The sequence below is a fragment of the Grammomys surdaster genome, unplaced genomic scaffold (assembly GCF_004785775.1).
Source record: "Grammomys surdaster isolate TR1022 unplaced genomic scaffold, NIH_TR_1.0 126531, whole genome shotgun sequence".
NCBI classification, from domain to species: Eukaryota; Metazoa; Chordata; class Mammalia; order Rodentia; family Muridae; genus Grammomys; species Grammomys surdaster.
The window spans coordinates 14,982,889-14,996,526 of record NW_021621323.1 but is presented as its reverse complement, the minus strand read 5'-3'; the positions used below and the strand labels follow the sequence as shown (position 1 = coordinate 14,996,526).

Here is a 13,638-nt window from a genome sequence, read left to right as displayed (position 1 = left end):
ATATATATATATATCCAACAACATTTATTTTTATTAATCATTTTATTCATTTACTTTTCAAATGTAATCCACTTTCCAGTCTCACCTCCACGACCCTCCACCTCTTCTCCCTCCCCTTTGCCTCTAAGAGGGTAGTCGCTCAACCACCCACTCACTTCTGCCTTGTTCCTCTAGCATCCCCCTTCTCTGGGGCATCCAGTCTCCACAGGACCAACCTCCCTTCCCACTGATGCCAGAAGAGGCTGTCTTCTACTACATATGTAACAGAAGCCGTGTTTCCACTCAGCTATATTCTTTGTTTGGTGGTATAGCCTGGGAGCTTTGAGGGGTCTAGTTAATTGATACTGTTGTTCTTCCTATGGAATTGCAATCCCCTTCAGCTCCTTCACCACTTCCCCTAACTCGTCCACTGGGGACCCCAGGCTCAGTCCAGTGTTGGCTGTGAGTATCTGCATCTGTCTTAGTCAGGTGCTGGCAGAGCCTCAGGCGACAGCCATACTAGGCTCTAGAGTGCTAGCACTTCTTGGCATCAGCAATAGTGTCGGTTTGGACTCTACAGATGGGATAGATCCCTAGGTGATGCGGTCTCTGGATGATCTTTCCTTCAGCCTTTGCTCCACTTTTGTCCACGCATTTCATTTAGACGGGAACATTTTCTGAGTCAAAAATATTTAGACAGGTTAATGGCCCATGTCTTATCTACTGGAGGTGTCTCTTCAGGTTCTCTCTCCGTGCTGTTGGATATTTCAGCTAATGCCATCCCCACTGGATCCTGGAAGCCTCTCACATCCCTGGCATTTGGAAATTTATAGTGGTTCCCAAGTTCTCCACCCCCACCATTACTTATTTCTATTCATTCTCCTGGCCCTCTGGACTTCTCTCCTGCCTCTTCTCATACCTGACCCTGCCCCACCCCCAGTTTAGCATTCCCCTCCCCTCTCCTACCCAGGTCCCTCCCTAACTCTGCCTACCATGATTATTTTGTTCCCCCTTCTAATTAAGTTTGTTGCATACACACAAGGCCTTCCTTCTTCTTAAGCTTAATATGATCTTTGAGTTTTATCATGGGTATTCTGAGCTTTTGGGCTAATATACACTTACCAGTGAGTACATACCATGCATGTTCTTTTGGGTCTGTGTTACCTCACTCAGGATATTTTCTAGTTCCATCCATTTGCCTACAAAGTTCATGAAGTTATAATTTTAATAGCTGAGTAGTATTCCATGTGTAAATGTGCCACATTTTTCTATATCCATTCTTCTGTTGAGACACATCTGGGTTGTTTCCAGCTCCTGGCTATTATAAACAAGGTTGCTATGAACATATTGGAGAATGTGTCCTTGTTATATGTTAGAGCATCTTTTAGGTATATGCCCTGGAGTAGTATAGCTGAGTCTTAAGATAGAACTGTTTCCAGTTTTCTGAGGAACTGCCAGACTGATTTCCAAAGTGGTTGTACCAGCTTGTAATCTCACCAGCAATGGAAGAATGTTCCTCTTTCTCCACATCTTCACCAGCATCTGCTACCAGATGTAGGTCAGTGAAGATGTTTTTCCCAATCTGAAAGTTGCCTATTTGTTCTATTGTCAGTGTCCTTTGCCTTACAAAAGCTTTTCAGTGTCATGTTGTCCCATTTATCAATTTTTGATCTTGGAGCCTGAGTCATTAGTGTTCTGTTCAGGCAATTTTCCTCTGTGCCAATAAATTCTAGACTCTCTCCCAATTTCTCTTCTATTAGATTCAGTGTATCTGATTTTATGTTGAGTCCTTGATCCACTTGGACTTGAGCTTTTTGCAAGGTGATAAATAAGGATCTATTATCATCATCCTATCTATAGAGCACCAGTTAGTTAGACCAGGACTATTTTTTGAAGATACTCTCTTCTCTTCCATGGTATGTTTTTTGGTTTCTTTGTTAAAGATCAAGTGTCCATAGATGTATGGGTTTAGTTCTAAGTCTTCAATTTTATTGCATTGATTGTCCTGTCTGTTTCTGTACCAATACCATGTAGGTTTTTTTTCACTATTTCTTTGTAGTACAACTTGAGGTCATGGATGGTGACTCACCACCCAAAAGTTCTTTTATTGTTGAGAATTATTGTCACTACCCTAGGTTTTTTGTTATCCCAGATGAAGTTGAGAATTGCTGTTTCTATCTCTGTGAAGAATTGAGTTGGGATTTTGATGGGGCTTGCATTGAATCTGTAGATTGCTTTTGGTAAGATGGCTATTTTTATTATGCTAATACTACCTATCCCTTAGCAAGGGAGATCGTTCCATCTTCTGAGATCTTTGCTTTCTTCAAAGATTTAAAGTTCTTGTCATACAGCTCTTTTACTTCCTTGGTTAGAGTTGCACCAAGATAATTTGTATTATTGGTAACTATTGTGAAGGGTGTTGTTTCCTTAATTTCTTTCTCAGCCTGTTTATCCTCTATGTAGAGAAAGACTACTGATTTTGTTTAAGTTAATTTTATATTCAGCCACTTTGATGAAGGTGTTTATCAACTTTAGGAGTTCTCTGGTAAGATTTTTTTTTGTGGTCACTAATGTGTACTATCATATCATATGCAAATAGTGATAGTTTGTCTTCTTTCTTTCCAATTTGAATCCCTTGGACCTCTTTTTGTTGTCTAATTGCTCTAGCTAGAACTATGAGTACTATATTGAATAAATAGAGAGAGATTAGCAGCCTTGTCATGACCCTGATTTGAGTGAGACTGCTTCAACTGTCTCTCCATTTAATTTGATGTTGGTTATTGGCTTGCTGTATATATATTTTTATTATGTTCAGGTATGGGCATTGAATACCTGATCATTCAAAGACTTTTAACATGAAGGGGTGTTGTATTTTGTCAAAGACTTTTTAAGCATTTAATGAGATCATTACGTGCTTTTTTTTTCTTTGAGATGGTTTATATGGTAGATTATTTTGATTGATTAATGAATATCAAACCATCCTTGCATCCCTGGGATGAAGCCTACTTGATCTTTGAATAATCTTTTTGATGTCTTCTTGAATTTGGTTCGCAAGAATTTTTTGACCATTTTTGCAGTGATATTCATAAGTGAAATTGGTCTGAAGCTCTCTGGATACATAGAATAAATTCAGTGGTGTTCCTTCTGTTTCTGTTTTATGGAATAGTTTGAAGAGTATTGGTATTAGGCCTTCTTTGAAGGTCTGATAGAATTCTGCAATAAAACCATCTGGCCCTGGGCTCTTTTTTTTTTTTTTTTTGTTCAGAGACTTTTAATGACTGTTTTATTTTCTTAGGTGTATGGGATGGTTTAGATAGTTTATTCAGTCCTGATTTAACTTTGGTACCTAGTATCTGTCTAAAAAATCATTTATTTTATCTAAAATTTCCAGTGTTGTTGAGTATAGGCATTTGCAAAAGGATTTGATGAGTTTTTTAATTTCCTCAGTTTGTTATGTCTCCTTTTCATTTCTGATATTTTTAATTTGGATACTGTCTCTGTGCCCTTTAGTTTTTTGCTAGAAGTGGCTAAAACTGTGAGTCTATTTTCTCACAGTTTTGTTTGTTTTTATTGTTGTTGTTATTGTTTTTTTCTTCTCTTCTTTTTGATGTCATTAAAGTAAAATGGACTGTAATGTGTGGTGGTGCACACTTTTAATCCCAACACTTGAGAGACAGAGTATTTCTGTAAGTTCTAGGCCAGCCTGGTCTACAAAGTGAGTTACAGAATATCCATGGCTATTACATAAGTTGCTGTTTAAAAATAAATCGTTCATGTTTTTTCTACTTTATTATGGTTTTGGATGACCACTGACTGCATTATTTTATTATTATTTATTTGGTCACTTTTTCTCACTTCATTATTTCTTCCTCCCTTCCTCTCTCCCACGTACCAACTTCTTTTTATCCATATTTCTTTCCTTCTCTTACATTACAATTAAACAACTTACAAAGAATAGTAGAAAGCATAAAAATGTTTAAAGCGGAAACTTCATCACGACCAATGCCAAGTAAGCAATCTAAGCTTTGGCTCTTTGTTGCCTGAACAGATGGATAGCAGTAGCCAAAATGCATTGGAATTAATAGTGCCAGTTTTTCCATCAGAATAATACTCTCTTGTAAATTCTATTGAAAAATAGAAAAAAATTCTGAATCAATAAATTAGTAGTCATGCCACTAAGAAAACTGAATTATGGGCAAGATCTAAATAATGCTATTATTTAGGTTAAGATAGATTTAAATTATTCTATATAGGTTAAGATAGGTGATATAAATTATGCTATATCCTATACAATAGGATGATAAAGCTGGAGGATTGCTAGAATGAATAATTCTAGCTATTTATTATCAATGTGTTCTTATCTTATCTACAAATGGGAAGTTATACTAGTGTTATTCATAATACATAAATTAAGGAGACATTTGCTGTGTTGTGGGAATAGAGACTATTACTTCATTGAATTGGCAACATACAGCATATTTAGTTCTATATGTTTTCTTTTCAGAATTGCAAGCAATGCCTTAGAAAATATACATTGCTCATTAGTTTATAAAGTAAAAAACTCAAGGTTCCACTTTAATAATTTTATCTTAAAAGTCATAGGAGTGGTAACATAGCCACACAATGAGTTGTAGAACAAATAAAAGTTCTTGCCTTGTCCCTTAGTAACTTGCGTAGGACTTGTCTATAGCAACAATTCTGAAAAAAGTTTCCCCATGGAAAGGAAATGTTATAATCTGAAATTCAAGAAATGTCTCATACAAAATGAAAAATGATTTCAAGGCTGTGCAGTTGGAGAATTGGCTCTCGGTGATGCATAATGTGCTTAGGATTTAACTGTTTCACAGTTTGGTGACCTTCAATGAAATAACATCCATAATAATTACAATGGCTGCAATATGAATACACAATCAATGCCCATCAGACAGCCAGGCTCTCTAAAGCTCTTATTGTTTCTCTCATGCACACACTTTGTGAAAGAAGCATCCCAAAGCTTCATGTTTACTTTTCTAAAATCATGTTAATTTCTTATTTATTTCAGGCATTACTAGAGACTCAAAACTTACTGCGCACTCAGGTTGCCAATTTTACCTTCAACCTTGGATTTTCAGGGAAGTTTTACCACACAGGTAAGAAGCAGCTTTGTGTTCTCAGGCAGCTACATAATAAGTAGGATGTAGAATTTTAAATGTTCCGTAAGTAATAGATGTAGGATGTCTATATTGATTATAAGGGGGCAACATTGGTGCATTGTATGAGTAGCTGAATAAAAAGCAATGAATTTGTATTTTTTCAAGAACTACTAAAACCAAGAGCAAATGAGGAAAACTGACTTTTGAATTCTATAAGAGGAACTATCATCACTGTGCCAAGTGTCCTATGTACCCTTTTATGCATCTCGTAAGCAAATGCCCAGTGTAGGGACAATGATGATGACAAAGATACTAATAAAATGAACCTCATTGGGCAACATTTTTAACCATCGAGTGGCTGAACTGATAGATACTTTTGTATATATTATTTTTTATTCAGAAGACACCTGGTGATGGAATATGGATTTTAGAGACTCAAAGAAAGGCAATAGAGTATAAAAGTCATCTTATTACTTTATCTTGCTTTGAAGAATTTTTTTCTAAAACTATTTTTACTTAATATAAGTGCTGGTATCCGTTAAAATCCTTAAAATTAGTCATGCATTTTCCCACCTCTAGTCTAGTTATCTTTCTGTTTATTCTCAGCCCATGAACAAATTCTCAAAACAGGCTTAGTGTTTATGTTCTTGCTTTATATTCTTCCACATCTTCCTTCTTTGCAGTCTCACACTCAGATTTTGAGTTTTTATCTTCAGAATCTTAACCTTGTGCTATATTACATGAGAGAACTATGTTCACACAAAATGTATTGTCTTACATTGGTGGACAGTACAATAGATAAATATGTACTGGGGCCTCTGTAATGAAGATATCCAAGATCTGCACCTACATGTGCATTTCGGCTGTAAGCTAAATGCTTTAAAGAAAGAAAGCTATAGGTTCCCAACAACATAACAAAAAATACTTTACAGTCATCTCCATGCACCCATGGAGATTATTCACTCATTAAAACTATCCCATGCAAAAGTAGCCTGTAATTATCCTAAGTGCAGCTTTCTTACTCAAGGAGGCTGGAATGCAAAGCTCAGCATGGTTTGTTAGAAGAGTGAAGTACAAATGTCTTATTTGTTTTTTTCCGATGTTGATTTTCTGTTCTACTTTGGAATATTTAAATTTGTTTGAAGTAATTGAATGGACATTAGTACTTAGCCTACTTGATAAATCAAATAATTGTCCATTTTAAATGGTATTTTGCAAAGAGATTGGGCCATCATCTCTGCACAGGTGAAGTGATTCCAGCTTACAGTTTTGAAGTAGTCATTGTTTTGTAAATTTTCTTCAAAAATCTTCTTAAAAATGAGTTCAGCACTAAGAAGCTCTAACTATGGTGTTATAAAGCAGATAACTGTGACAACTGTGTCTGCCCATGCGGGTGTATAAAGCTATAGGATTATTTGGAGTTCATAGCTACACAGTACCATTTTATTTTAAATAGATTTGTAGTGGAAATAAATCCATTCTAGGGGCTGAAATGTACTACGTAACCAATTCATCTTTTATTTCTTTTTTTTATACTTAGACATATTAAACCTGCCAGATGTTAATGTTGCTAGAAGTTATGGTAATTCTCATTTCTTCTTTATCATCCTGTGCATGTGAACAGTGTATATCCATTTAAAAAATTTAAACAGAACACTTTTTGTTAATATTTCAAAGGTAGTTATTAAAATACCCCCCAAAGATACATTATAATTATATCTTTTAAACATATTTATTGACTTTGAGTTTGAACTAGCCTAGCTGAGAAATGATGGAAGAAACAGTCTGTAATATTATACTGTGATAATAGCTCACTTAGCAAATAAGACATGCATATATAAATACATAAATCTTAAAAATTAAATTTCTCCACATAAACACATAACTTTATTTAACAACTGTGCTGTGTTGTCTAAAGGACTATTAAAAAAATATTTTTGAAGTATGCAATCATAGTACATTGAGTTCATATTAACACATTTAAGTTATCAATGGTTTCTCAAAAACTGAATGTTGTGATACCCTTTATCATAAAGGCATACCTCACCCTTACCTAGTCAAAGTCCTATTTGGAAAGTTAACATCATAGAAAAGAAGATTGAAAGGTAAGAAAGTTCATTTCTTCTGTGTGTTTATGGCGATGATGTATAACCATGGACAGGTAGCCTTGTTTGTTCCCTCGCCGGATGATCTGATTTCTCAATACGTGAGGATGCTGATTGATAAGCCTCATTGTTTTTGAAGACATTTAATCTCATGTTTCTAGTGTAGTAGTGACAACTGCTGCAAGCATTAGTATTCTCCATGTATTTGCATTTATCATGGTTTCTTACCTCTCTGCCTCTCTGACCTTCACATGTAAAAGCCACTCTCACCCTAAAATGTCATATTATTAACTCTTCCCTGATAGTCTTTCATACCCAGGGAGCAGATTGAAGGAGGAACACATGGTGCTGATTAAAAAGAAAAAAATAGAAGTGTGGAATTTAGAATGCAATTTTTGAGTCTGGAAATGTTTGAATCTTGATCGAAAATGCATCATGAAAGCATCACTAACTGAAAATCCTGCAGTTCAGGCCACCCTCTGAGAGTATATTCTATTTTTTTTCACTGGACATGATTTGTAGTGATAATTATTGTTGCTATTATAATTTAATAGTCAAGAAGACTAAATCTGATCACTAATTGTCATGAATCATGTTTAGAAATTATATTTAGATTGTTTTTCCCAGTTGTTAGTTTACTCCCTGAAACTTCACTTAATTAAAAATGTGTTAACTTCAAAGATGAAAGAAGGGAAGTTGTTATCTTAGTTTTGTGATTTTCTTTATTTTTTTTATGTGTTGTGGATTAAAAGACACTCAATAGAAACAGATTGGTTGTGTTGAATTCAAGGATTTGACATTTTACCAAGTATATAAACATTCACACACTACTTAACCTTTCTGTGACTCTGTTTCCACATCTTCAAAATTGTGTTACTAACACGAACTCTCAAATATGAATTTGTAAGTTTTTATTAGTAGTACTTTTGAAAGTATTATCTATGAGAATAAATGTCTATAAAATACTAACTTGTATCTATTTTCTAATTTGGAGATAGTAGATATCTTTTAATACACTTTTATTGACTAAAGAGTCAAACAGGTGGTTAGTATGGGTGGTTACATAACCACATGTGAAGACATGGCAGACACTAATTAAAAAGAAAATTAAAAAATATTTTTTCACATTTAAAAATTAGACTATAAAAAAATAAATAAAATAAAAATTAGACTATTTCATGTGCAAAAAGCAGATTCTTATGCAAAAAGAGAATAAAGAACCAATGAAATATTCTCAATCTTATTTACTCTTATGGCTTCGCCTTTATTTCCATTAATCTATAGAACAAATCTTTCTGAAAGCATTGTTTATTTGGGGCCCCCAGCTGTAGACTGTAGTAGAGCACTTCGCTCTTGTTCAGAGTTCAGTACTTAGCAATGACAAACCCAAAATCACAAACCTCATGTTGACAGATCTAAAGAACTTTCAGAAGCATGTAATTTTCTCAAAACAAGAAAATTAATGACAAGAAGTAACATTTGTGTACTTGACTCTGACTTAAAACATCTAGGAAACTAGAAAAGAAATACGTTTAAATAAGAAATAAAAGTTTTATTGGAGTGGAGCTAATTGAATACCTTTAATTGGTTTCAATGTGGTCATTATGAAGTACAAATAACATTCTAGCCTGTTACTTAAGCATACATGAGTATTGTAGAGGTATGTGCTTTGATTGGCAAAAAATACCATTTTTACTTAGATTTGAAATCACTTAAAATTCTACTGTGGCCTACCAGCATGACTGGCTATCATATTTTTCATTAAACTATATAAAGTGTCAAGGGTCAACCTCATGTGGCTTTAAATTATATGACCAGCGTAAAATAAGAGGAAAGTTGGCAGAAATTAATCTATGATGTTTAAAATGCAGGAAGCTGAAAAATGTCACTTTCAACTTTGCCTAGAGAGTTTGTAAATTAGCATAATCTCTGATATGAAATTGCTGATATTTTATGATCAGTCATTCAAATGTTTATATCAATATTCTAAAAGTTGAGTAATTGACCTTGTTCCTGGTCAAGGAAGCACTCCGTGACTCCTGCCATGCACAGTAATCATTACTGCGCTGATACAGAGCAAAAGCATTTCCCAAACACTCTAGACTAAGAGAGAAACAGGCTGGATTTTTTAGGGGTGGGGGACTAGCAATTCTTTATTCACTTGTTACATTAGCAAATCTTTCAAAGCCATGGTTCAGTCTGTTTAGTTACACACATAAGAAACACTTAGCATAAACATTGAACCAGTGGAAATGGTACATGATTTTTAGCTTGGATTTCAACATTTGATGACTTTCATGCAGTAACAACAACAACAACAACAACAAAGTCATTAAACTGTGAGTCTGATACCAACAGTTTAGACAACTTATAAAATGTATGAATGTTGTCTGCCCATCTCATTAATAAGACTTCATTAATATCCAGACTTCTATTCTTTGACTCTACGTAGTATAAGGCTAAGGCCAACTATTTTCAAAAAGGCACAATTAAGTTATTTTATTATCCAGTGTTCTAGGATAGTAGTATGCTACAAGTACAATTTAGTAAGACCCTAGAGTTTGACTTTAAAAGATATGATCTATACAAGCTAAATCTATAAAAATGTGGGAAAATATATCAATTAAAAGTAAAGCAGTTAAACAGCAGCTGATTTAATTTTCAGATGCTTGGAGCAGAGCATTGCACTTTTATCTGGAAGTCGCAACATGAAGAACTTTTTTCAGTCAATCTTATTGACCCTTTACTAAAACTTTATGACAAAAGTATTCTCATCTTTGTTTTAAACAAAGAAACTGGGACTCATAATTATACGTATTCAAGATCAACTAGATAATGATGTAGAAAAGAAGACCCTCACTTCCAGGAATTGAACCCAAAGTACATTCATACCATTTCTTTCACGACCAAGGAAATCTTTTTCATAGAACACACAAATGGAACAACCCTTTACTATTACATTAACACATAATCCCCTAATTTAATCTAAAAAAAACCAGAGCACCCGTCTATTAAACATAATGTGTTAGCAAAAGTGAACTAAAAAAAAGAAGCCAGAACAGTTTTAATTTACTTACATAGTTAAGTAGTATGAAATTAATAACAATTATTACATGAATAGATTCATGACATTTTAAATTTCTCCTAAATTTTATAAAATTCTACAAAATACATATAGCTTCATACAACAAGAAATGTTTTGAAAAGCTGCAATCTGATGAATTCTCTTAGAAATAGATTTTTTTTAAGGGGACAACATAGGAAATGTAAATAAAACATCCAATAAAAAAAAAAGAAAAAAACAAAAACAAACAAACAAAAAAAAAGAAATAGATTTTTTTCTGTTGTGCTTTGAATAATAGCATCACAGTGCTCTTCTTGTGCATTGGACTAAAAGTTGTTTTTATAATGATAAAAACATATTAATTTTCAATTAGCAAAGAAGTTTTCTTTTAAAAATAATTATAAGATTCATTGTTAAAGTGTTATGAAATTGTTATGATTTATATGAACTTTACTATAAAACAAAGTTGAATTAAAATTGGAATATATATGTATATATATGGTATTAACTTGACATATGAATAGGTAAAAGTGCTTACAGAATATTTATTCTTTAAAATAAAGGCTAAAAGATATTAACGCTAAATACAAAAGTAATTCCCACTGGTTAGGTCTAAAAGATAGCTATGTAAGATGTACTATTTACATTTTATTTTTCCTGTATTACCTGTATTTTTCACAAACCTTCAATAAATTTATGACATTTTCATAATCAGAAGAACTTTCATTAAATTATTCACTCAATTATAGGCACACATAGAAAAAGTTTGAGAAAAAGGTGTGATCTCCTCTGATCAAGTTCCCTATATATATTAAGAAATGATTGTAAATAATATGTACATTATACGTGTGTGTGTGTGTGTGTGTGTGTTTATGGTTTATTGCCACCAGGTGCTCACGATTCTAAACATCATCAGTAGTGAGTACTTATACTACCTTCTCTGTAGTCAGCAGGGCCAGGGATCACCACACCTTATCCATGCCCCTAGTCTCTAATGTAACTTATACTAAACTCATCCTTTTTCTGTTTAGAAAGTCGCATGAATGATTAAACAAATCTTACAGACATTGCCACTTCCTGTTTTCTAGGAACCGAAGAAGAAGATGAAGGCGATGACCTTCTGCTGAGGTCTGTGGATGAGTTCTGGTGGTTTCCTCACATGTGGAGTCACATGCAGCCCCACCTCTTCCACAATGAGTCATCTTTAGTGGAACAGATGATTCTCAACAAAGAATTTGCCCTGGTGAGTACACATGATTGTAGCATTTCTCCACTACGGCTGTGATCTAATAACAGCTTCTGAAATAATAAACTTGGTAGAATCCTGTGAAAAGAGAATGAAAAAAAAAACATAAAGGACATTAAAGATATTTGAGATTCAGGTTGCTTTGTAATATTCTGTGACAGGTATGTGTGGCTATTACACATATTTATAAATGCTTATTATATGTACATAAATATATAAAAGGTATGGGTTCTATACATAGAAACAAAAAGTGGTGTATTTTCAAGGCCACTTTCTAGAAGTTGATAATTTATTGGAGGAGTCATCTAAATAAAATGAAGAAGGCTAAGAGAAAGGAAGGTAAGAAGGAAGGAAGGAAGGAAGGAAAGAAGGAAGGAAGGAAGGAAGGAAAGAAGGAAGGAAGGAAGGAAGGAGGAAGGAAGGAAGGAAGGAAAGAAAGAAAGAAAGAAAGAAAGAAAGAAAGAAAGAAAGAAAGAAAGAAAGAAAGAAAGGAAGAAAGAGAGAAAGAAAGAAAGAAACTAACTAACAAACAAATAAACAAAAAATAAAATCATACTTACTCCAGTACAAAAATTAATTATTTCTCAAAACTTACTTTTTGTAAGTATGGCTAAAGTTTTCCACCAACTACTTTCAAAGTTTGGTGTGTCTTTTTCACAAAGAAAATATTCAAACATTAAAATGCACAGATGGGAGGCCCTTACTCCCAATTACTGAATCAGTAGATTTGCAAAGGCCTGAGACTTGCATTTTCAAAATTTTCCCAAGTAGATTTTCCTGTGATAGAAAGAGTCATCTCCATAACTTAGAGGAAGACTGTTACCTTTTCTTATGATCTAAACTAAGTCATATAGGTAGACAGACAGACAGACAGACAGATGATAGTTTGTGTGTGTGTGTGTATGTGTGTGTGTGCATGTTTCTTTATTTATTTTTCTCTCATATATCACATCCTTACTGCAGGTTCCTTTTCCTCTTCTCTACCCAGTCTCCCATAACTCTTCTCTCTCCAAGATCCATTCTTCCTCCATTTCCAGACAGAAAAGAATAGGCCTCCCAGGAATCTCAACCAAACATGGCATAACAAGACACATTAAGTCTGGGTCGTAATGGGCTAGATGAGGTCACTAATCGGAAGAAAACGATCTCAGAAACAGGGAAAAGTCAGAGACAGTCCTTGCTCTCCACTCTTAGAGGAGTCCAACAAGAACTCAAAACTATACCAAGCTAACATATATGCAGAGGACCTAGGTCAGATCCATGTAGCCTCCTCAAGAAAAATGGATGAAGAAAATATATATTTCTAAACAATTTTTTAATAATTGAAGAAACTAATGAAGTAACTGTAATATTTTGCAACATAATGTGCAACATTTTTTGCAACAAAAAATGTGAAGTTTGAATTTTCAGGTCCCTAAGTAAGATGTTATTAGATTACTACCCCAATCCTGCACTGTGAGCTGCTTTCCACTCTATTGTGTAATGGAGTTGTGAAAGAGATCCTACTGCCTCAAGCCCAATATGCTTTTATATTGCCTTAGTGAAGAAGTTTATCTTGTTTTAGGTATTAATTTAGCTCTATATCCTTTCAAAATTTAATAAGAGACAGAAATATTTTCCTCAGAAAAATAGTCAGGTGAACATTCTCATGTTTGCATAAAGAGACAAAAGGGGTGGGAATCCCTTTAAACATCTGGAGCTCTGTTCTGGGCCCCAAACTGACTACCTACAACTCCCCTATGAGCTGCATTTCTGCCATTGCAGAAACCTTCAGTTTTGAAAGGTCATATTTGGAAGCATAGCCCTCAAATGCACACAAAGAAGTCTCATGAAGTCATACCTAGTTGTTTGCTATTATTTTAAAAGAATTCTTTTCTTTCTGAGATACTGAGGCATAAGACTCCATGCAGTCAGGCTTGAGTGTCCTCACTCATAGCTATAAAAATCAATAAGCGATTAAGATCATGGATTAGGGCACCAAAACCCTTTACGTGAACTCTGTCCTTCAGTGAATTGCTGCTTGATATAGAACAAATTACTTTAACCTTCTTTGTCTTACTCTTGTTCTCTCTCTCTCTCTCTCTCTCTCTCTCTCTCTCTCTCTCTCTCTCT

General features: G+C 34.2%; 1 protein-coding gene across 1 annotated transcript in view; it reads left to right on the top strand.

The window, feature by feature from the left end:
* The window catches only part of Ndst4 (N-deacetylase and N-sulfotransferase 4), a 319,626-nt gene that overhangs the window by 159,106 nt on the left and 146,882 nt on the right, over nt 1–13,638 (top strand). Inside the window, exons 3-4 of the mRNA XM_028760460.1 lie at nt 5,021–5,108; nt 11,369–11,523. Of these exons, the coding sequence (XP_028616293.1) occupies nt 5,021–5,108; nt 11,369–11,523 (243 nt within the window). The remainder of the gene's footprint in view (nt 1–5,020; nt 5,109–11,368; nt 11,524–13,638) is intronic.